This window comes from Lissotriton helveticus, chromosome 5_1, assembly GCF_964261635.1.
Source record: "Lissotriton helveticus chromosome 5_1, aLisHel1.1, whole genome shotgun sequence".
NCBI lineage: Eukaryota > Metazoa > Chordata > Amphibia > Caudata > Salamandridae > Lissotriton > Lissotriton helveticus.
The window spans coordinates 74757126-74780530 of NC_136065.1; the positions used below are offsets into that span (position 1 = coordinate 74757126).

Sequence of the window (23405 nt, forward strand, 5' to 3'; positions counted from 1 at the left end):
CACCCTCGCTGCTGCACTGATTAGAGTCTGCCCTCTAGTGGTGGGGTGGGGGTAAGAAAAGGAACAGCAGGCGAAGATCGAGGCTGGGAGGTCTGGGGCAGGAACAGCAGGGGGTGATGGGTCAGGAGTCAGTGTCCTTGGTAGCTCCGTGGGCGGGGCCTGGAGCAGCAGGGGTGATCAGCTCAAGGGGGGGGTTCTCGGTAGAGCTCTGGCAGGTGTGTACAGAATCTTAGAACATAACAAATTGCTGGTGTGTTTAGCTGAGAAAGGTGAAAAACGTACAGGTAAAGCACAGGAGACTGTAGTGACAGAGTCTGTTCTGTGCCTGTAAGATGAACCAGGAAGTCCCAGCGCACACAGAGAGGGGCAGACGCACAAGCACAGACACACCCACTGCACACAGAGAGAGAAATGAAAGTTACCTTTACTTCCTGCATTTCTGAATCATGGCGGCAGCAGCTCAGCTCGGGGACCTCCAGGAAGAGGCCACTTGTTCCATCTGTTTGGAATATTTTACTGATCCAGTGATGATTATTGATTGTGGACACAACTTCTGCCGCTCCTGCATCACTCAGATCTGGGAGGGAAGAGATGAAAACTTCCCCTGTCCCGAATGCAGAGCAACATCTTGTGGAAAAAACCTTCGACCCAACAGGCAACTGAGGAACATGGTAGAAATTGCAAAACAGCTTCAACTTCCCCCAGTAAAGCCCCCGGAGGAGAATCAGTGCAAAAACCATGATGAGAAGCTGAGGCTGTTCTGTGAAGAGGATCAGAGGATGATATGCTGGGTCTGCCGGGAGTCCAAGGAGCATAAAACTCACTCAGCAAGTCCTATAGAGGAGGCTGCAGAGGAGCACAAGGTACGTCTGTGGGCTTTCAGGGACAACTAACTCACACTATGAACCCTGTGAAGCCGGCAAAGGTGAACATGGTGTGTGTGTGTGTGTGTGTTTGTGTTCAGTATGGACTGCAGATGAGCACAAGATAGATCTGTGGACATTCAGAGATCAGAAAGTCACTCGGTGCTTCACATCAAGGGGCAGCCTGAGCACAGACCCTGTGTGTACAAATGTTCCGGGGTCACAGGTCACCCTGTGTGTCCCTCGGAGGAGGCTGCAGAAAACAACAAGGAAAGTGTGTGGATTTCGAGGGTTCACAAGTAAAGACATTGTAAGTTCCACACAGGAAGAAGTTGCAGAGGAGCACAAGGTATGTCTGTGGGTGTTAAGGATTTACAAGTGAATTTACTCGTTAAGTCTTGAAGAGGAGTATATTTTGGGGGGGGTGAAGGGATCAAAATTCACACCATCAATCCCATAGAAAAGGGTGCCTAAGAGCACATAGTGTGTATGTGGGTAGTCAGGATCCACAAGTGAAGAAACTCACGGAGTCACGAAGAGAAATTCGGGGAATATATGTCAGCTTTCAGGGATCACAGGTTGTATATGTACTGTGTGCTCTTTGGCTCCCTTCTCTTTAGGACTCTCAGAGTGAGTTTAGATCAATTAAAACACCAAACATACTTTGTATCCCCTTAAAGATTTAATGAATCACTTATGAATCCTGAACACCGACAAATATCCCCAGCTTCTTACTCTGTGGAACCCTATAGGAGGCTCGTCTCTGGTGGTCTGTTCCCTGTTGCAGACCCTGTATGAGGCTGGTCTCTGGTCATCTGTTCTCGGTTGCAGACCCTGTATGAGGCTGGTGTCTGGTTCTGTTCTCTGTTGCAGACCCTGTATGAGGCTGGCGTCTAGTTGTTGGTTCTCTGTTGCAGACCCTGTATGAGGCTGTTTGTATCCCATGTATGGGTTAGCTTCTGTTCTCTCACTCTCTGCACTTGCTTCTGCTTAGGGGTTAGTAGTAGAAGGCATTGTTCTATAGTGAAGCCTCAAAGAGGGTTCACTGTAGGCCACGGCCTGATGTTATTTAAAGGGAACTGGAAAAGAGACACCCTGAGGGTACCTCACAAATACAAAAAGACTGAGGGTATATATTTAATTAGTCAGGGAGGTATAGATGTAAATATTAAAGAGGAATATGGATACGTGTGGCCAGAATTTACAATCTTAGTTTTTGTTTTTGGTACGTACAATCTTGATATATTTTGCTAGTATAGAGCAGTAAACCAGGTGGGTCGCTAGGAAGACACAATTGTCGGGGAAGGTCAAGGGTGGGCTGCCGGGTCAGGGGTTGAGCTCCTTGAAGAGATGCTTCTTCAGCATTTTTCTATATTGTAGGAGACTTGAGCTGATGTCATATGGATAGGGATGCTGTACCAGATGCTGAGAGCATGAACAGATAAGGCTTACCTTCTATTTTTTTACCATCTTACGTTGTTTTGTCTCCAGTGAGGTGATACCATGATCCTGAACTAATGTTGTCCCCTTGACTTGGTTAGTTTATTTGCCAGGTAAGCCGGGGTCTTGTAATCGAGCGCTTGATAAGTGATGTAGATGATTTTGAAGATGGCCTGGGCTGGACGGGGGAGCCAGTGTAGGTCTTTTGATGTGGACATGATATGATCAGAAGACTAAAGTAGGTAACAGGTGATAGGGCGCACTGCAAAGGATTTTGGCTAAATTAGATTCACAAGTTTCTCAGGTTGCTACTAGGCAGAATAGGAAGGTTACCTAACTCCCCAACTAGTTCCCTGGTTCCAGGGAGCTTATATAAATTCAAAATTCCTGCCGAGCAATCAAAAGATGTATATAATATACATATACATGTACACAAACTGAAGTCTTAAAGTCCATATATTGTCCAATAGCCAGTTAGACACAAGAGTCCTGATATACGTTGATCCGTATTTATTTTCAGCTTCAAAGTTCAAAATTAATCTTTATATCCAAATAGCCAAGAATCAAAACTTTCTCTGTCGCCAGATTCACAACATTCTTTGTAGTCAGATCAGCCAACACGTGTTTCGTTGTAAAAACAACTTCATCAGGGCTGCAAGCCAAAAGCAACATATAAACATTTATATAATTACAAAACATCTCTCATTGTTTAGAAGAACTTTTATGTTAATTAATCTAACACCACCTAAGTGAGAGTGAAAGCACATAGTTCCCAGCATATAAGTGCCATTTGTTGGTCGGTTCTAATAAATTATATGTGACTCCCGGTGTCAAAAATCGATGCACAACAAAAAACATTCGGGTATTTCGCCATACATTGTGAACAGATGTATATTTTACCTAGTTTACACAGTTTATCTTCCGTTATTTTCAATCTGTAGTTTTATCGTGAAAAAGATATTTTTCATCCTTGTTATCAGTTAAAGTCTCTGGAATGATATAAGGAAACTCTTAGCTCTGTCCTAAAAATCACAACCAGTTAAACTGAATATAAAGTTCATCTGATAAATGGTTCTGATGGTTATTATATATGCTCTACCGGTGGATCATAACTGAAAACAGCTTCCACTAAACATATATTCTTAAAGTTCTACTTAAAGTCATTTTACTTTATCGTTGGACTAGTCATTTTATCATTACAAATAGTGTTATGTTACCTCGTTAGTATTCACGTCGGTCACTCAATATTGTGGTCTTTCGACATTTTTTTATATTGTTATTTTGTATTTTTGCAGGTTCTGTTAGGATAAATCGACATTAACTATTAATCCTTGTCCTCCATATTTGCATATCTATTATACCTATTTGTTAAATTCCGCTTACCAATCCAACCGCAGAATCTTGTATATCATATATTTGGTCCTTAGTTTGTATATTTCCGTTATCACCGTCTTAGGTCGTATCTCATTTATAAAGTCTATTAAAACTAGAAGAGGAGATCTGTAGATCCATATCCTTCGTTATTTTGATAGTTTTCGACTTCTAATGGAGTAACGCTTACCTTTTTAGTCTCAGTATCTTCCGCTTCATCCTATCGTGGTCGGTTTCTCTGGCGTCTGTCTTCAGCGCCATCTTCATTAAGTACTCTATGATCTAGTCGATACCGTGTAGTAGTTTAGGGCCGCCATCTTGTGTAAGTTTTTACAGCGTCTTATACAAAACCGATATAAAGTCACTATATAAAAGTTGCTATCTCGATTTTTTACTTTCTCTACGGAGGCAGAGTTATATTTAATTTATTTTTTGTAAACTTACATGTTATCTGCAATTTTAGGAAATAAAGCGTTTATCTTCAGCGCCATCTTCATTAAGTATTCTATGATCTAATCGATACCGTATAGTAATTTAGGGCTGCCATCTTATGTAAGTTTACCGCGTTTTATACAAAAACGATATAAAGTCACTATATAAAGGTTGCTATCTCGATTTTTACTTTGTAGTCCGAGGCATAGTTATATTTGATTTATTATTTATAATTTTTCATGTTATCTGCAGTTTTAGGAAATTATTAATATCTCTAAATTATCGTTTTATATGACAACCCTAATTATTATACGATATATGGGAAATATAATTGTTCATTAAATCGATAGAGTAACATAGATGCGGCTCGTTATATCGCTATTTATACTGTCAAAAATTAGCCTAAACTGACGAAACCTACTGATGGAAATGAATATTCTTGTCCCGCCATATTGGAATGGTATATCTGCCCATTATAATCATGGTCTAGTCTCTGTACACTATATTAATTTGTCTTGTTTCGGTTGCTAAGGGATATATAGGGATAAAGAATCCAGTTATATATCTTGAATTAAAGAATAGAGGTAACTTGGAGTTCTCACGGAGGCGATTGTCAGTGACAGAGTGTCAGGCACCTCCTATCATTCCATTACAACTTCTAATTGTGGTAATATATTGGTTATAACAGCAGAAGGGGTCATGGCAATAGCATTTAAAGCACCCTCACATCATAAAGAAAAATCATAATGTGCTTTTTTCAGACGGTATAGTCTGTTCTAGACTTGAGGAGCTAGTTCATAATCAGAGGTAATATTTATTCATATTCTTAATGTTCACCCAAGTAATATTGAAGTTCTGAATCTATGTTAAGTCCCTCTTCAACTGCTCGAAGGACCATAATCCATCTTGCCTCTTTACGTCTCAGGTTAAGTAGCCTATTTCCTCCTCGTCTATCTGATGCCACTTGTTCTATACCATGATACAAAAATGTGTGCTTTTTAGAGTCATTCCCATTTTGTATGAAGTGTGAGGCAATTGGGTACCTTGTGTCACCATTTTTTAGTGCACGATAGTGTTCAGTCATGCGATCTTTAAGTTTCCTTACTGTGCTTCCTACGTAGATTTTACCACAGAGACAAGCAATAACATAAATTACAAATGTTGTTTCACAATTAATAAAAGAATTGATCAGAAATGTACCAGTATTGTTATATTCAAATGTCTGTACTTTCCTCATTGCCCATCGGCATGAGCTGCAATTTCCACAGTGATAGAAACCTTTTGGGCGAGTTCGAAGCCAGTCACTCTGGTTTGCTAGTGTTATTGGTTTTGGGTAACTTGGGCTCACAATATTAGCTAGAGACATTCCTTTTCTGTACGTGATACTTGGTCGCTCCGTTAAAAAGGGCTTCAGATCTTTATCAGAAATGAGCATTTGCCAGTATTTGCTCAAGATATTAAAAAGTTTATAGCTCCCTCTTCCAAAGTTAGTAATCAGTCGAATTTTCTGATTATTTCTTGAAGCTTCAGGATTGCTTTTAGGTTTCAGTGTGTCATCTCTCTGTAATTTGTGGGCTCTTCTAGTCGCCTTATTAATTACAGTGTCTGAGTATCCTCTATTTTTAAAACGTTTAACCATATCTTTTACATTAGTATGAAAATCTTCGTCTTTAGAGCAATTCCTCCTTGCTCTAATCATTTCCCCATAAGGGATTGAATTGATTTGGCTCTTTGGATGGCAACTGTCTGCTCGTAGTAGTGCATTGCAGCTGGTTTCTTTACGAAACATACGGCTGCCCAGTTTGTTATTTTCCACAAACAATTCAATATCTAGAAAAGTCCATTTTTCTTTACTGTAATGAGTAGTGAATGACATATTCAAATCATTTGTATTGAGATACTCAAAGAAAGAATCTAATTCATCTGATGTACCTCTCCAAAATAGCAAACAGTCATCAATGAATCTACCCCAATAATATATATGGTCGATCCATTGACTGCCTTTAGGGCCCCAAATAAGCTCCGCCTCCAGCCTCCCCATAAAGAGGTTCGCGAAGGACGGAGCAGACTTGGAACCCATCGCAGTCCCAATCTTTTGTTTGTACCAGGTAGATTCAAAAAGAAAATAATTATTTTCTAATACCATCTTTGTCATCTCAAGTAGCATAGATGTATGATTCAGATATTCCACTGGTCTACTGTTTAAAAAGCTTTCAATAGCTCGTATTCCTTTCTCATGGTCTATATTAGAATAAAGAGATACTACATCTAGTGTAGCTAGAATCATATCATTATCCCACAGTACATCATTCATTGTGTTAAGAACATGTTTTGTGTCCTCAATGTGAGAGGGTAAGTTCTGCACATAAGGTCTGAGGTATGAGTCTACAAATTGAGATAGTTTCTCAGTTGGCCCCCCTATGCCTGAAATTATTGGTCTCCCCGGTGGTTTTTGTCTGTTCTTATGTATCTTAGGAAGGCAGTACATGCATGGGGCCCTCGGTGAATCAATTTTAAGGAATAAATATTCATCATGATCTAAAAGACAATTTTCATACCATTCCTTAAGCTTCATATTGATTTTATTTTTAATCATTTCTAAGGGATTGGAGCTTACTCTCTCATAGTATCTATTATCTCTCAATTGAGATAAAACATCATCAATATAGTCTTTACGGTTCATAACAACAATGTTGCCACCCTTGTCAGCTCTACGAATCATACGTTCTGAATGGTCTGTTAGTTTACGTAATGCTTCCCTTTCATCCATTTTTAAATTGTCTGGAAAATTTGTTTTATGCTGGTGATCCCTTTTAATCAGATTATCTATCTCCAAATTAACAGATTTATAAAAAGCATCTACCACATTACCCGTGGATAACTGGGGTGTCCACTTAGATCTCTCTTTAAAACCACTCCTGGATGCTAAGCTTGGGTTTATCTCAAGATCATTCAAAAGAGAATTCATGGTTATTGGATCTTCTTCTGATTCCGTTAGGGATAGCAATAGTTTTGTATCATAAAGTTCTTGAATAGTAAGTTCACTCAAAACAGGTTTATTGGTAGTTTTAACCACATCATCATCTTTGTTTGAAAAGAATTTTTTAAGCTTTAGTAAACGAACAAATTTATACAAATCAATCTTAGTGGCATACCAATCAGTATTTTTAGTAGGGCCAAATCCAAAGCCTTTCTTAAGTATATTAGTCATACTTTCAGACAACTCAATAGATGAAAGGTTAATTACCTCGATCTCATTAGTTCCTGTAGTCACTTCCTCCATGACCTCAGTCTCTCTTTCATCCCTGGGGCCACTTCTCCTGCGCTTGCCACGTCTCCCCCTCCTTGTCTTCCCATTTGATTGTTGCCATATCTCTCTCCTATATTTCGATTGCCTTTCCTGATTCTTTGAACTTCCACTAAAAAATTATTGTTGGAAGTTATGCTATCTCCACTAGGGACAGTGGGAGCCTCAGTATTGTCATCATTAGTAGATAGGCTGCTTGTTGATGTATTTACAGCCGAACTCAAGGGAGTGGTAGTTCTAGTCTTTCCCTGCCCTTTAGGGAATAAATAATCAAATTTGCGGGCAAAGGTAAATACTCTACCCGCTAGATAATCTTGTTCATCCCTCTTTATTTTACGTGCTTTTCTCCTCTTAATGTCTGCCTGTAAGTTCGCCAGTATCTCATCTAACTTGTTATAGTTTTTAATGGTTGCTTCCGGTAAGTTTAATTGTTTTATTTCATCCTCAATTGTTTGTATTTCTATCAATAATTTCGCTATCTTGCGTTCTGCATTATCAATAAGAATTCTTATCAGATTACACGAACTAGTAGTTAATTCATGCTCCCATTTGTCCAGTAAGTCTGGTTCCAGGTCTTCATAAGCTGGTATAATAGTCGATCTCAAACCTCTTGGGATTCGATTAATGGTTAGGTACTGTTTTAGTGTTACAGCATCCCACCATTTGTTAAGTTCCGCTATTTTCAGCCTTTCCAGTTTAACAAATTTGGCTCTAAGACCCTCTTGTTTAGTGTGCGTTGTAGAGGCTACCGCTACATTTATAGAGGAGCCTGTGCTTAGATTTTTGAATAGATCTTGCGCTTCTTGTTCACGATTCATTTTTATTGCAAGCCACAAGCGGCAGCCCAACCTAATTACAAGACTAAAGTAGGTAACAGGTGATAGGGCGCACTGCAAAGGATTTTGGCTAAATTAGATTCACAAGTTTCTCAGGTTGCTACTAGGCAGAATAGGAAGGTTACCTAACTCCCCAACTAGTTCCCTGGTTCCAGGGAGCTTATATAAATTCAAAATTCCTGCCGAGCAATCAAAAGATGTATATAATATACATATACATGTACACAAACTGAAGTCTTAAAGTCCATATATTGTCCAATAGCCAGTTAGACACAAGAGTCCTGATATACGTTGATCCGTATTTATTTTCAGCTTCAAAGTATGACTAATATACTTAAGAAAGGCTTTGGATTTTGCCCTACTAAAAATACTGATTGGTATGCCACTAAGATTGATTTATATAAATTTGTTCGTTTACTAAAGCTTAAAAAATTCTTTTCAAACAAAGATGATGATGTGGTTAAAACTACCAATAAACCGGTTTTGAGTGAACTTACTATTCAAGAACTTTATGATACAAAACTATTGCTATCCCTAACGGAATCAGAAGAAGATCCAATAACCATGAATTCTCTTTTGAATGATCTTGAGATAAACCCAAGCTTAGCATCCAGGAGTGGTTTTAAAGAGAGATCTAAGTGGACACCCCAGTTATCCACGGGTAATGTGGTAGATGCTTTTTATAAATCTGTTAATTTGGAGATAGATAATCTGATTAAAAGGGATCACCAGCATAAAACAAATTTTCCAGACAATTTAAAAATGGATGAAAGGGAAGCATTACGTAAACTAACAGACCATTCAGAACTTATGATTCGTAGAGCTGACAAGGGTGGCAACATTGTTGTTATGAACCGTAAAGACTATAATGATGAAGTTTTATCTCAATTGAGAGATAATAGATACTATGAGAGAGTAAGCTCCAATCCCTTAGAAATTATTAAAAATAAAATCAATATGAAGCTTAAGGAATGGTATGAAAATTGTCTTTTAGATCATGATGAATATTTATTCCTTAAAATTGATTCACCGAGGGCCCCATGCATGTACTGCCTTCCTAAGATACATAAGAACAGACAAAAACCACCGGGGAGACCAATAATTTCAGGCATAGGGGGGCCAACTGAGAAACTATCTCAATTTGTAGACTCATACCTCAGACCTTATGTGCAGAACTTACCCTCTCACATTGAGGACACAAAACATGTTCTTAACACAATGAATGATGTACTGTGGGATAATGATATGATTCTAGCTACGCTAGATGTAGTATCTCTTTATTCTAATATAGACCATGAGAAAGGAATACTGAATAATATTGAAAGCTTTTTAAACAGTAGACCAGTGGAATATCTGAATCATACATCTATGCTACTTGAGATGACAAAGATGGTATTAGAAAATAATTATTTTCTTTTTGAATCTACCTGGTACAAACAAAAGATTGGGACTGCGATGGGTTCCAAGTTTGCTCCGTCCTTCGCGAACCTCTTTATGGGGAGGCTGGAGGCGGAGCTTATTTGGGGCCCTAAAGGCAGTCAATGGATCGACCATATATATTATTGGGGTAGATTCATTGATGACTGTTTGCTATTTTGGAGAGGTACATCAGATGAATTAGATTCTTTCTTTGAGTATCTCAATACAAATGATTTGAATATGTCATTCACTACTCATTACAGTAAAGAAAAATTGACTTTTCTAGATATTGAATTGTTTGTGGAAAATAACAAACTGGGCAGCCGTATGTGTCGTAAAGAAACCAGCTGCAATGCACTACTACGAGCAGACAGTTGCCATCCAAAGAGCCAAATCAATTCAATCCCTTATGGGGAAATGATTAGAGCAAGGAGGAATTGCTCTAAAGACGAAGATTTTCATACTAATGTAAAAGATATGGTTAAACGTTTTAAAAATAGAGGATACTCAGACACTGTAATTAATAAGGCGACTAGAAGAGCCCACAAATTACAGAGAGATGACACACTGAAACCTAAAAGCAAACCTGAAGCTTCAAGAAATAATCAGAAAATTCGACTGATTACTAACTTTGGAAGAGGGAGCTATAAACTTTTTAATATCTTGAGCAAATACTGGCAAATGCTCATTTCTGATAAAGATCTGAAGCCCTTTTTAACGGAGCGACCAAGTATCACGTACAGAAAAGGAATGTCTCTAGCTAATATTGTGAGCCCAAGTTACCCAAAACCAATAACACTAGCAAACCAGAGTGACTGGCTTCGAACTCGCCCAAAAGGTTTCTATCACTGTGGAAATTGCAGCTCATGCCGATGGGCAATGAGGAAAGTACAGACATTTGAATATAACAATACTGGTACATTTCTGATCAATTCTTTTATTAATTGTGAAACAACATTTGTAATTTATGTTATTGCTTGTCTCTGTGGTAAAATCTACGTAGGAAGCACAGTAAGGAAACTTAAAGATCGCATGACTGAACACTATCGTGCACTAAAAAATGGTGACACAAGGTACCCAATTGCCTCACACTTCATACAAAATGGGAATGACTCTAAAAAGCACAAATTTTTGTATCATGGTATAGAACAAGTGGCATCAGATAGGCGAGGAGGAAATAGGCTACTTAACCTGAGACGTAAAGAGGCAAGATGGATTATGGTCCTTCGAGCAGTTGAAGAGGGACTTAACATAGATTCAGAACTTCAATATTACTTGGGTGAACATTAAGAATATGAATAAATATTACCTCTGATTATGAACTAGCTCCTCAAGTCTAGAACAGACTATACCGTCTGAAAAAAGCACATTATGATTTTTCTTTATGATGTGAGGGTGCTTTAAATGCTATTGCCATGACCCCTTCTGCTGTTATAACCAATATATTACCACAATTAGAAGTTGTAATGGAATGATAGGAGGTGCCTGACACTCTGTCACTGACAATCGCCTCCGTGAGAACTCCAAGTTACCTCTATTCTTTAATTCAAGATATATAACTGGATTCTTTATCCCTATATATCCCTTAGCAACCGAAACAAGACAAATTAATATAGTGTACAGAGACTAGACCATGATTATAATGGGCAGATATACCATTCCAATATGGCGGGACAAGAATATTCATTTCCATCAGTAGGTTTCGTCAGTTTAGGCTAATTTTTGACAGTATAAATAGCGATATAACGAGCCGCATCTATGTTACTCTATCGATTTAATGAACAATTATATTTCCCATATATCGTATAATAATTAGGGTTGTCATATAAAACGATAATTCAGAGATATTGATAATTTCCTAAAACTGCAGATAACATGTAAAATTATAAATAATAAATCAAATATAACTATGCCTCGGACTACAAAGTAAAAATCGAGATAGCAACCTTTATATAGTGACTTTATATCGTTTATGTATAAAACGCGGTAAACTTACATAAGATGGCAGCCCTAAATTACTATACGGTATCGATTAGATCATAGAATACTTAATGAAGATGGCGCTGAAGATAAACGCTTTATTTCCTAAAATTGCAGATAACATGTAAGTTTACAAAAAATAAATTAAATATAACTCTGCCTCCGTAGAGAAAGTAAAAAATCGAGATAGCAACTTTTATATAGTGACTTTATATCGGTTTTGTATAAGACGCTGTAAAAACTTACACAAGATGGCGGCCCTAAACTACTACACGGTATTGACTAGATCATAGAGTACTTAATGAAGATGGCGCTGAAGACAGACGCCAGAGAAACAGACCACGATAGGATGTAGCGGAAGATACTGAGACTAAAAAGGTAAGCGTTACTCCATTAGAAGTCGAAAACTATAAAAATAACGAAGGATATGGATCTACAGATCTCCTCTTCTATTTTTAATAGACTTTATAAATGAGATACGACCTAAGACGGTGATAACGGAAATATACAAACTAAGGACCAAATATATGATATACAAGATTCTGCGGTTGGATTGGTAAGCGGAATTTAACAAATAGGTATAATAGATATGCAAATATGGAGGACAAGGATTAATAGTTAATGTCGATTTATCCTAACAGAACCTGCAAAAATACAAAATAACAATATAAAAAAATGTCGAAAGACCACAATATTGAGTGACTGACGTGAATACTAACGAGGTAACATAACACTATTTGTAATGATAAAATGACTAGTCCAACGATAAAGTAAAATGACTTTAAGTAGAACTTTAAGAATATATGTTTAGTGGAAGCTGTTTTCAGTTATGATCCACCGGTAGAGCATATAAAATAACCATCAGAACCATTTATCAGATGAACTTTATATTCAGTTTAACTGGTTGTGATTTTTAGGACAGAGCTAAGAGTTTCCTTATATCATTCCAGAGACTTTAACTGATAACAGGGATGAAAAATATCTTTTTTACGATAAAACTACAGATTGAAAATAACGGAAGATAAACTGTGTAAACTAGGTAAAATATACATCTGTTCACAATGTATGGCGAAATACCCGAATGTTTTTTGTTGTGCATCGATTTTTGACACCGGGAGTCACATATAATTTATTAGAACCGACCAACAAATGGCACTTATATGCTGGGAACTATGTGCTTTCACTCTCACTTAGGTGGTGTTAGATTAATTAACATAAAAGTTCTTCTAAACAATGAGAGATGTTTTGTAATTATATAAATGTTTATATGTTGCTTTTGGCTTGCAGCCCTCATGAAGTTGTTTTTACAACGAAACACGTGTTGGCTGATCTGACTACAAAGAATGTTGTGAATCTGGCGACAGAGAAAGTTTTGATTCTTGGCTATTTGGATATAAAGATTAATTTTGAACTTTGAAGCTGAAACTAAATACGGATCAACGTATATCAGGACTCTTGTGTCTAACTGGCTATCGGACAATATATGGACTTTAAGACTTCAGTTTGTGTACATGTATATGTATATTATATACATCTTTTGATTGCTCGGCAGGAATTTTGAAATGATATGATCAGAGTCCTTCAAGACCTTGCTGAGAGGTGTCGCTTCGTGTATGCTTCCTTTAATGGTGCCAGGGTGGTATTGGGAAGGAGTTGAGCAGGGCTTTGCCTCCACCCTCATGGAAGAGGACTTGTACTATTGTTCTGATGTTGCTTTGTGTATGCAGCCTTTCAGGGGTGCTAGTGTAGTGTTGGGGAGACCATTGAACATGGCTTTCCCTACTTCCACTCTCGAGAGAACTTGTTTGTTTATTCTGAAGTCATCTTCCAAGCGAAATAACTTAATTTTCTTCTAGGGAGAGATTTGGAACCAAGCGTACTTCTTTCCAGTGTCTGGCTTGAATGAGAGGGGTGTGTCGAGTGTGGGAGAACAACCGGTAGTTGGAAAGTCAGGCTTGAACCCAGGGCTGTTTTGAGCCGGTGGTATACAGGAAGCACTCAATCTTTGTGGGGTTCAAATTTAGTACATTAGTTGACATTGAAGAATGGATGAGTTTGGGGTAGGATTTGGGGATGTTGTTTGGTTAGGATATTTTTGGGGTGGAGTTGAGTATTATCTGCATATTGAAGGATCTTGATGCTGCTGTCTGTAAGGATGGATCTGAGAGATCCCTTGTAGAGGTTAAAGATGATGAGAGAAAGTAGGGAGCCCTGAGGGACTCCGGGAGAGACAGGGAATGTCTGTGATATGGTGGAACCTCTTTGCATCAACTGCAGATGCTATGATTTCTCTCTTCTCTTCCAGGTATCCCCCTTGTTCGGTTACATATTTTAATAATTTTGAAGGGAAGGTGTGTGATTAATATAGAATACAAGGTTAGTTTGCCATTTTTCTTTGCAACCTGATAATCAAGCCTGCTTGAACGTATTCACATAATTTGATCTGAAGCGGGTTGTTCTGTTCTAAATTATTGTTATTGAATTGTGGACAAGATTTCATTTATTTATTTTATTTGAAAGGTTTTATGTAGCGCTGGCAACAGTTGATGTTGTTGCACCAAGGATATTGTGCGGCATAACTAAATACTTATAAGGTCCCAAAAGTGAGAGCTATTGGCGATGCCAATGCTTGTTCTAAGAAGATCTCCGGTTAAGAGCCCCGTCTTGAGTGTCCATTAGGCATTGCAGCACTGGCCTAACGAGGAGCTGCCCTATAATGAAGCAAGTCAACCAAGTGGCTGGGTGAGGGCTCTTCCTCCCGATTTACTTATGCTCATACGACCTGCTTTATATCAAGGGATGACAAAGTTTTGCCCTTGTAACTTTAGAAACTGCATACCCTTCTATCCTAGTACTGCTATTCTGTACCTATTCCACATATCTGAAATGAGCTTTCACTGCTGTTTGCTTTCCTTTACTTTCTGTGTAGGGGATGCTCACACTGATGCTGAACATACTTTATGTATACAGGGTGTGTGAGGAACGCCTGCACTGATGTTTCCCAGCCTCTAACTGATCAGTCTGTGAAGGAGGCTTGCCGCAAGCTGCATTTGTCCTGTGTTTGAACATAGCTTGCAGACCGCTGTGGATGTTACAGCCATTCGCCATGAGAAACTCGAGACATAACTGCTGTAAAAAGACATGTTCTGTGTGAGGAAATATTTCACTTCAGCTGCCTGAACTGTGCATTCTATCCTGTGACAATACCTTTCTCGCAGTTAAGTAGTTGGTGCCTGATTGTATGAGTGAAGGAACATGACACCTGCTGCTCAATGAGCTGTATCTGTGAGCTGTGGGAAGCTTGCACTGCCCCTGGCTGTGGTGTAACTTTTCTGTCTGTAAGGTCTAGTGCTGCTGTGACAATGTTGTACCTCTTCTGTGTATGCATGGAAGCATGCACCTTTGGTGGCTTCCTTGTGATGCTGTTGGATAAACCATGCTTGTGCAGTTAGCGATGCTTGTGAAGATCTTTTCACTGTACAAATTCCACCATGCCAACCGGTGATTGCTGAGTTTGGAATCGTGATGACAGGGTTCACAGGCTGTTGTTCATGCTCTTATGTGTTATATAGAGGGCTCAATTCTACACTGAGCATTCGCCCTAACTATTGGACAACCTAACCATCCTAAGACTTCAGTAGTCATGAGAAGCCACTTCAACTCTCTCCTCATCCATCACACATGAACAAAATCAGGCCAGCCCTGGACCGGGCTCCCTTTTTGTGCAGTAAAAGCCACACTACCAGTGTCTCGACAAAAAATCACCACAGGTGCAACTAGAGCAAAATCTCGGGGGATGGGGGGGCTAAGAAAAAATGTCGGGAGGGGGCTGAATCTTTAAGCAACAGGCAGAGTGTAGCTGAAGGGGTTCTTAGAAGAGGTGAAACAGCAGCAAGGCCTCATTAACAAGCAAATGATCTTTTAAAGACCTGTGAAGTGCTTGAGTCTGGCTGTGTGTGTGCCCCGGAAGCTGTCTCATCCCGGGCTGCTACACACGACAGGGGGGCTGAAGCCCCTTGAGTCCAATGGGCGTTGGGCGCCTGTCAATCACTGTAATACAAACTAAACTCCGCCAAAACAGTGGCATATCGAAAGGCACACACCTGTACACATTACAAGCTGTATTGTATATATATCAATGCTGGTGATCCAATACAGTTTGTTTGCTCTCGGCGCTGCAATCCTCCTAGGTAACTCTGGCAAGGAACGCGTGGACGCCTGCCAGGGTCTATGCACTCTATGGAGGACATGTAAATATACAGGTACGTGATTTGTAAACGCCCCATGCTTGTTGCAAGTAAACAAAGGGCTGGCAGGGACTCCCCATTCATAATATGCTGACTCTGTCTGAAGTCAGGTTCCGCCAGGGAGGCGCTGGCCTGCGATTCATGCTTTCCTCTGGCTCGCGGGTATGTCTCCAGGAAGAAGCCGGCTTGCATTCACAGTGTTCCAGGGAAAAGGACAGAGATTGCAAAATAGAAACCCGAGAGGCGTGCAATACCAAGATGTGCAGCTTCCCGGGGCACATTTCACAGTGTAAACACGCAAAGCCATCACTCAGCTATAATCTCCACAATTTTTAGCCTTCAACATGGCTGGATTCAGCAAAGCTTAGGGACATGCCGGGGAAAAAAAGTAAACATTTGTACTGGGGCCGCCACAAAGTGGTGGGGAGAGAAAGCGGGTGAGAGACTCTTGGCTGGGCCAACAATGGCGGAGTGACAGGTCGAGGAGGGGTGGGGGTCAGGTATGTTAATCTCGCCCAGCAATGCAATTAGGGTAAGAGCTGCTGGCATGCGGCGGGTCCCGCGGAATCCTGCCAGGAGGGAGTGTCTGCCAGAGTTTTTTTCTCCTTTCTTTTTTAATGCGGAGGCTTGCCATTCCTGCACTACCCTCATTACTGTGAGGCAAGGCTATGCTCAGGCCAGGACCTGTCTAGCCGAGCAAACACAGCGGCCCGCGCCTCTGCATCCCACATAAGGCGCGCATGGATGTGGCTTTTAACCGAGCACAAGTGAGTGTTCACTTAAACACCGAAACTGCTCCCAGCTGCGCTCCCCCCCACCTGAAAGGTCAGTGTTGATCAGATTGGCCTGATTTCTCGCTCTTTCTACTTTGATCTGTATCTCTCCATCTTTGTTAAATTTGGTAGAGTCAAGTGTATGTCTTTGTAAGCGCGCGACCTTTGTTCGTTGTAGCCTGTCTCATCACACAGAAGCCCGTGCCTTATGTGTGTAGATGATGTTTTCATGCTGTAGAGGGTTGGTTATGTAGCTAAATTAGGTTTCTTGTACAAGGACGGAAAGAGAGCAGTTAAAGCAGCACATGGTGCTAAAATGTGAACAACTCTGGGCTGAGCATAAGGATATTTACTTTGGTGTAGCTCATAATATTAATGACTGGCATGTTTCCAATTTGCCACATAAAGAAATCGAGACACATGATGATTTCAACGAAGCAGTGAGGCCAAGATTTAAGCACAGGTTTTCTGGTTCCAAACTTAATAAATCACTTCTCAGGCTCGGCATTTACACAAGCGCGGCAGCGAGTGGAGAGAGGAAGGGGCCTGCGCGATTCCCTTGCGGGAGCCAGCGGCTGGCGCCACGATAATTAATAACATTCGGCGCCAGCTGCTCGCTCCCGCGAGTAAATAGCCAGATGTGCATGCGTTGCCATTGGAAGCAATGCAACGCGTGCACGTTTTTGACGGGAAAGCTGTACCTATGGATAAAGGTCTCTTTCCTATGCAGCGCATGCGCGCTGCGTAGGTGACACCTAAATTATAAATGGGTGTAACAATGTAAGGCAGAGAAGAGAGGATGATATGTAAAGAGGGTGAGTGAAGTAAGGGTCAGGAAAAGCTGAAAGATAACTAATGCAGGGGAAACAGAAAGCAGGGTCAAAGGAGAGATAAGGACTCCAGTATATGTTGAGAAGGTGGTATTTAATGTCTTTTTTAAAGCTGAGGTAGGATGGGTTACAACCCAGGTCCTTTGGGAGGGCATTCCAGATGTTCGGGGCGTTACCGGAGAAGGAGCGAAATTGGGTGGATGTCTTTTTTAAAAGCGAGGGGACAAGAAGGAGCGCATTGGTGCTTCTTATCATTCTGGTGCTGCCCGCTTTATTGAGTTTGTTAGTTAGGTACAACGGGGTTAGTTGGTGAAGAGCTTTGTGCGTGATGCATGCAGTCTTAAAAAGCCAGGCATCTTTCTTCAACGGGTAGCCAGTTTATGGCTTTAAGGGCCAGGGAGATGTGGTCAAATTGTTTACAGTCAGTGATGAGCCTGGCTGCTAAGTTAAGCACAGCTCTAAGGAGGGGCTAGATGTACTTTGGGGGTTCTGGTGAGGATAGTCAAGTTTAGATAGGACTAGTGATTGGACAACCCAATTGAAGTCATCTGAAGGAATGAAGGGTTTGATTCTCCTAAGGTGTCGGAGAGTGAAAAGTGCTCCTTTAGCCGAGTTTTTATGTGGTCCTTAAGAGCCAGGTTTTTGTCCAGAGTGAAACCTAGGGATTTCGCCGAGTCGGATAAGGAGAATTGAGGGCATTGAGGTCAGTGATCCAGCCTTGGATGGGCAGCCGATTGTTTTTTGGAGAAAAGAGAATAATTTCAGTTTTTTTAGGGTTCAGTTTGAGATGGTTGGAGTAGAACCAGGATTGGATCTTACTTAGGGTATTGTTTAAATGAAGTATATCCGAGTGGGATTTAGTGTTATAGTAGAGTTGGGTGTCATTGGCATAGAAGTGATAGCTGATCCCGGCTTGTTTCAGAATGAGGGTGAGAGGTTCCATAAAAAGGTTGAAGAGAGAGGGGGAAAGAATAGAGCTCTGGGGGACGCCCAGGGAGACAGGTGTAGGATTAGAGAGGCAGGCGTTGATTTTGATTTGTTGTGTTCTGTGTTGGAGGAAAGAAGAGAACCATTTGAGGATCACACCATTAAGGCCAAAGCGGGCTTTAAGCGAATTAAGTAAGGAAGAATTGTTAGCTGTATAGAACGCAGCAGAGAGATCGAGGAGTATCAGAAGGCAAGCCTCACAATTATCTAGGGCACTGTGAAAGTAAGTAAGTAAGTAATTGTTTATTTGTACATGATTAATTAAAATCTTTACAAAACAATAAAACATTGCTAAAAATTGCTAAAAATTAATTGTATGCGTTCTCCTCAGTTTTACAAGTTTACTTAAAATCAGTTAATAATTGTCAATAAAATATTTCAGCGGTCGTTATACGTCTGGCTTTTCTTTGTCCGCTCCCAGGGTGCTCTTTTGTCTTTTTTCTGCTAATACAAAAAACATTATGACCCAAAAGTTTAGTTTTGTTTTAGTGGGGTTAAAACATAGTTTGACAGCCTGCCTGCATGTCCGAACGCCATGTAGTTTGAAGGAAGGACGTAATAAGTTGTACCTCAAGTCCTTTAGTTTAGGACAAATGCACATAACATATCAGCTTTACACAGGCGGCACTGCTGTGTGCAATTTTTTCTCACCCAGGGTGGTAAATGGGGGGTAGCCGGGATAACACCAAGACATAATTTTAAAAATGTTTCTTTCGTCTTTAGGTTCATTCCAATGTTAAGATATGCTTGTGGTTGCATTCTTCCGTAGTCGCTGAGTGTGATATAGCTGTGCACTCTTTTTGTTAATACCTCCTTGTCCTCAATACAGGAGATAATTTGTGCTGATTTTTTTTCAACTTTTTTGAAAGACAAGAGATTTAGTTGTAGTGCCCCAAAGGTCTGATAGACCCAGGACTTGAAGTGAGTAAAATAGATAATCTCTGGTTGAGGATTTGCGATGTCGGAGCAGCTCTTCCCATAGGTTGGAGTTTAAAGAGCCAACCTCAGCGCTGCAAATCTTGTGCCAACTGGTAACATACGTGCTCCGCCGGTCTAGTGTTTGTTTCAAAAGACCAAATTCTAACCGGATTTGTGTAAGGGAGATATATCTTGGCAGGTTAAAGATTGCCCTATATGAGTTAGCTATCACTGTGTCCAGTAATGCAGCATCCTTCCCTTGAAGTGGTTCGCTCCCATATGTGAGAGTCGGCTGTAACTTTGCGCGCAAAAACCTGAAGCAGAGGGTTGAGCATTAGGTCGGGTAGTTTGGCTTTTAAGGATTTTATCGCCAAGTGAGTCACGGTTCCCTTTCCTCCTAATGACTCCAATTGGGGTTTGAACGAGTTCTTGTGGTCCAGAATTACTCCCAAGTATTTATAGGTGGTTACCATGTCCAGCCCTTGTCCGTTTACGTGCCAATTGATTTTCCTTTTTTTCTGTAGTTCACTGCCATAACCTTGGATTTGTTGAAATTTATTTGCAAAGCATTCTTTTCTGAAAAGGAGTGGGCTATCTTCAGAAGGTGTTGGAGGCCAATTGGTGTCCGACTTATCAGCACCAGTTCATCACAGAGGCATTTGTCAAGTTCCCCTGCCAAATCTGCGAGAAAAAGGTTAAATAGAAGCGGAGCTAACACGCAAACGTGTTTTAACCCTTTTGTTGTCGGAATAGGGTTAGAGAGGTTTGTTCCTGCTCCTAGTTTAACCTTAATCCAGGTGTTTGAATGGAGTAATATCAACACGTCAAGAAGATGTTTAGGTATTCCCCAGTTGTCCAGTTTCTGCCAGAGTTTGTTGCGATCCACTTGGTCAAATGCGGCTGTATAAGCAATAAAGGAGAGGAATAGGGGAGATTTGTTCTCTTTTACTGCATCCATCAGCAGGGTCAATGCCATGATGTTATTTGTGGTCCCTTGACCCCGGCAGAAACCAGTTTGATTGATCAAGATTACGGAATTTTCAGATGCCCAAGATGTTAACTCCTCCAGTATGGTTCCTGTAAAGTACTTAGCCTCCACGTCTATGAGGGCAATAAGCCGATAACTGTTTGGATGTTTGCTGTTGTCGTGTTTGAAAATTGGACTTATTACTGATTCGTGCCAGGATTCCGGAAGAGTCAGGGTGTTCTTAATATTTCTGAATATTGGTGGTAATGCTACGCTCCAGAATTCCGCGTCTGGGCACTGTGGATGTCATCCACAATGTTCAGCATGGTGGTTTCTGTGCTGCATCCTTTCCTGAAACCGGATTGAAAGGAGTTGAGTAAGTTGAAATTGCCTATGTGTTTGTTCAGTTGAAGCAATGCACATTTTCAAGGGCTTTAGCAAGAAGTGGGAGGTTAGACATAGGGCAGAGATTATTAAAATCATTGGGGTCAGTAGGGAGGTTTTTAAGATTGGGAGTGATCTGTCCCAGTTGGAGGGAGTCAGGGACACATCCAGTGGCAAGGGAGGTATTGATCATTTTAGTCCAATAAGGGGCAATGATTTGGTTAAGATTGTGAACTAGGGAAGAAGGGAGAGGGTCTTTGGTATGCGAAGTCGGCTTCAGTTTAGCAACGATATTAAAGACTTCGAGCTCAGTCATAGGACGGAAATTATGCCATGAGCCGTTATTTTTCAGTTGTAAGTCAGGAAGGATGTTATCGGGCGAAGTTGGAGTGGGTAGGTGGGTGGTAGGATTAGATGGTAAGGGTCGTGCCGACCCCGAAAATATGTCCAAGGCAACGTCAAAGGTATATTGGGGGTTGGGCGCGTCCTGGATCAGAGGTAAGGATTGGTCAATTTTGGCAATTTTATCCGTGAGGGAGTTGGCAATTTCCTCATATCTCACAATTGACGCCGTCAGCTCTGGAGGGGCAGATGATGTTTGCTTTGTGACAATGTTAAACAATTCTCTGGGCCTGTTTTTTGTACGATCAAGTTCAGCTCGGAAAAAGGATGCCGTTTCATTTGACAATGTGCTTCTTATAAGTTGATCTAGTTGATCTAAGGAGGGCAAGATTTGAGGATTAAGGGTGTTGTGTCCAAGTTCTTTCAGCATGTCTAAGTTGTCGTCTTTCGTTACTGAGTTCAGGATTGAACCAAGATTTGGATTGAATTTTTCTTTGTTGTTTTAGTTTAAAAGGGGCAACTTGTTCCAGGGAGTAAGTAATGGTCTTATTGAAATGTTCAGTGAGCTTGTTAGCATATTGGGAGCGAGGTTGAGAGACCAAGTTGAGCTTGGAGTTTGGACTCAAGTTCACCAGGGGGGATTTGTTTAAGGTTTCTGGTCCACTTCATGGGTTTGTTATTTGTTATAGGAGGGAGTGGGGTACTGGTTGCGATCCTAAACAGAATTAGGTGATGGTCAGACCAGTCAACGGGGATGATGTTGGAAAGGGAGGCCAAGTCTGTGTTGGAGATGATCGCGTCTAGTGTGACCCCATTGATATGGGTTGGATTATGACATAGTTGCTTAAGGTTGTACATCTCTACAAGGTTGATGAGGCACATGACAGTGGGATGCATTGCTTTTTTCCAGTGGATGTTAAAGTCTCCTAAAAAGAGATTTTTCGAGTCAGAAAGGGAGGAGTGTGTGAGAAGATTGGATAGTTAATTGGCGAAGAGCAGAGGTTCGCCCGGAGGGTGGTAAATTTTATGTAGTCTAATCAGAGAGGAGCCCTTGACAGTGAGTTCAACACCAAGGTATTCAAATGTTAGGTGGTCCGTGTTCTTTAAAAGGGAGAGTTGAAGTTCATTTTTATGGATTATAGCTAGTCCGCCCCCTTTTCTGTCGGGTCTGTCTTGCCTAATGATGGCGTAGCCTGGAGGGGTGAGTAAGTCAAGAATAGCCGTCGAATGGTCATTGAGCCAGGCTTCGGTGAGGAATGCAATGTCAATAGCATTACTGAGGATAGTTTCAGATATTTCAGTCTGCCGATCTGCAGTTAACAAGCATGCAGGAAAGGGGATTTGGGTTATCTTTGACAGGCTTAAGAGACTGGATGGTGGTATATTGTGTTGGGGCTCTAGGTGAGGTGGGTGAGGAAGGAATTCTGTTAATGCCCAAAATAACTGGGATGTTGGAGTACGGGACGGGAGGATCAGTTATCAGATAATTAGGTAGATAGGTGTTACATAGGTTAATTTGGTCAGAAGTGGAGAGGTAGCTAACAGTACAGATTGGTCTATGTGTTCAAATGCAAAAGGGAGTAGTCTGCCATCGGGTGTGTTGGGAAATGTTATGGGGGCAGCAGCAAAAGGTATCAATGTGATTGGGGAAGGTCTTGGAGTTGAGGGAGTTGATATCTCCTCTAAGTCGTGTTAGTTCAATAGTCATTGCTGAGAGCTTCAATTCTATGTTGATAAGTGTCTGTGTTAAAAGATTGTGGGGAAAACCAGCTGAAAAGGAGGATGAGGTAGGGTTAGTGTTGACAGGGGAAGGAAATTCAACAATCGGAGTTTCATGAGGGGGTATGTGAGTATGGGAGGAGTTTATGTGAGATTCTGGGAATATGGAAAGGTCAGGGGGGAGTCAGTCGAAAGTGATAGGAGAGGTCGGAGTATAAGACATAGCGGAGAGTGAAGAAGACGTCCGAAGAGGGGGCAAGATAGTAGGTAGAGAGTTATGGGGAGAGTAAGGAAAGGTGGTAGGAGCAGGAGGGGAAGGTTAGATGATAAGAGTAGGATAGGGAGACGAAGGGTTTGACAAAGAGGAGAGTACCGGCAGGGTCCCGGGAAGGGGTAGGTGAGTCAGGGAAGAATTAGGGGGAGAGTCGGGAAAGAAGAAAGGGGCATGAGGGTAGCAATCAATGGTATGAGTGGGGGAGAGATCTAGAGTTCTTGGAGGGGTGGGAGGGGAGGTCCTACGCGAAGGATTGGGGCCTCGTCAGAGACGGTGAGAGAGGTTGGGCCTGAACCAGGGTGGCGGTAGACGACCT

General features: G+C 41.0%; 1 protein-coding gene across 1 annotated transcript in view; it reads left to right on the plus strand.

Moving 5' to 3' along the window:
- Positions 1 to 446: 446 nt before the first annotated feature.
- LOC144752388 (E3 ubiquitin-protein ligase TRIM39-like) overlaps positions 447 to 23405 on the plus strand; it is a 184018-nt gene continuing 161059 nt past the window's right edge. The window contains exon 1 of the mRNA XM_078640323.1: positions 447 to 863. Coding sequence (XP_078496449.1) covers positions 447 to 863 — 417 coding nt within the window. The remainder of the gene's footprint in view (positions 864 to 23405) is intronic.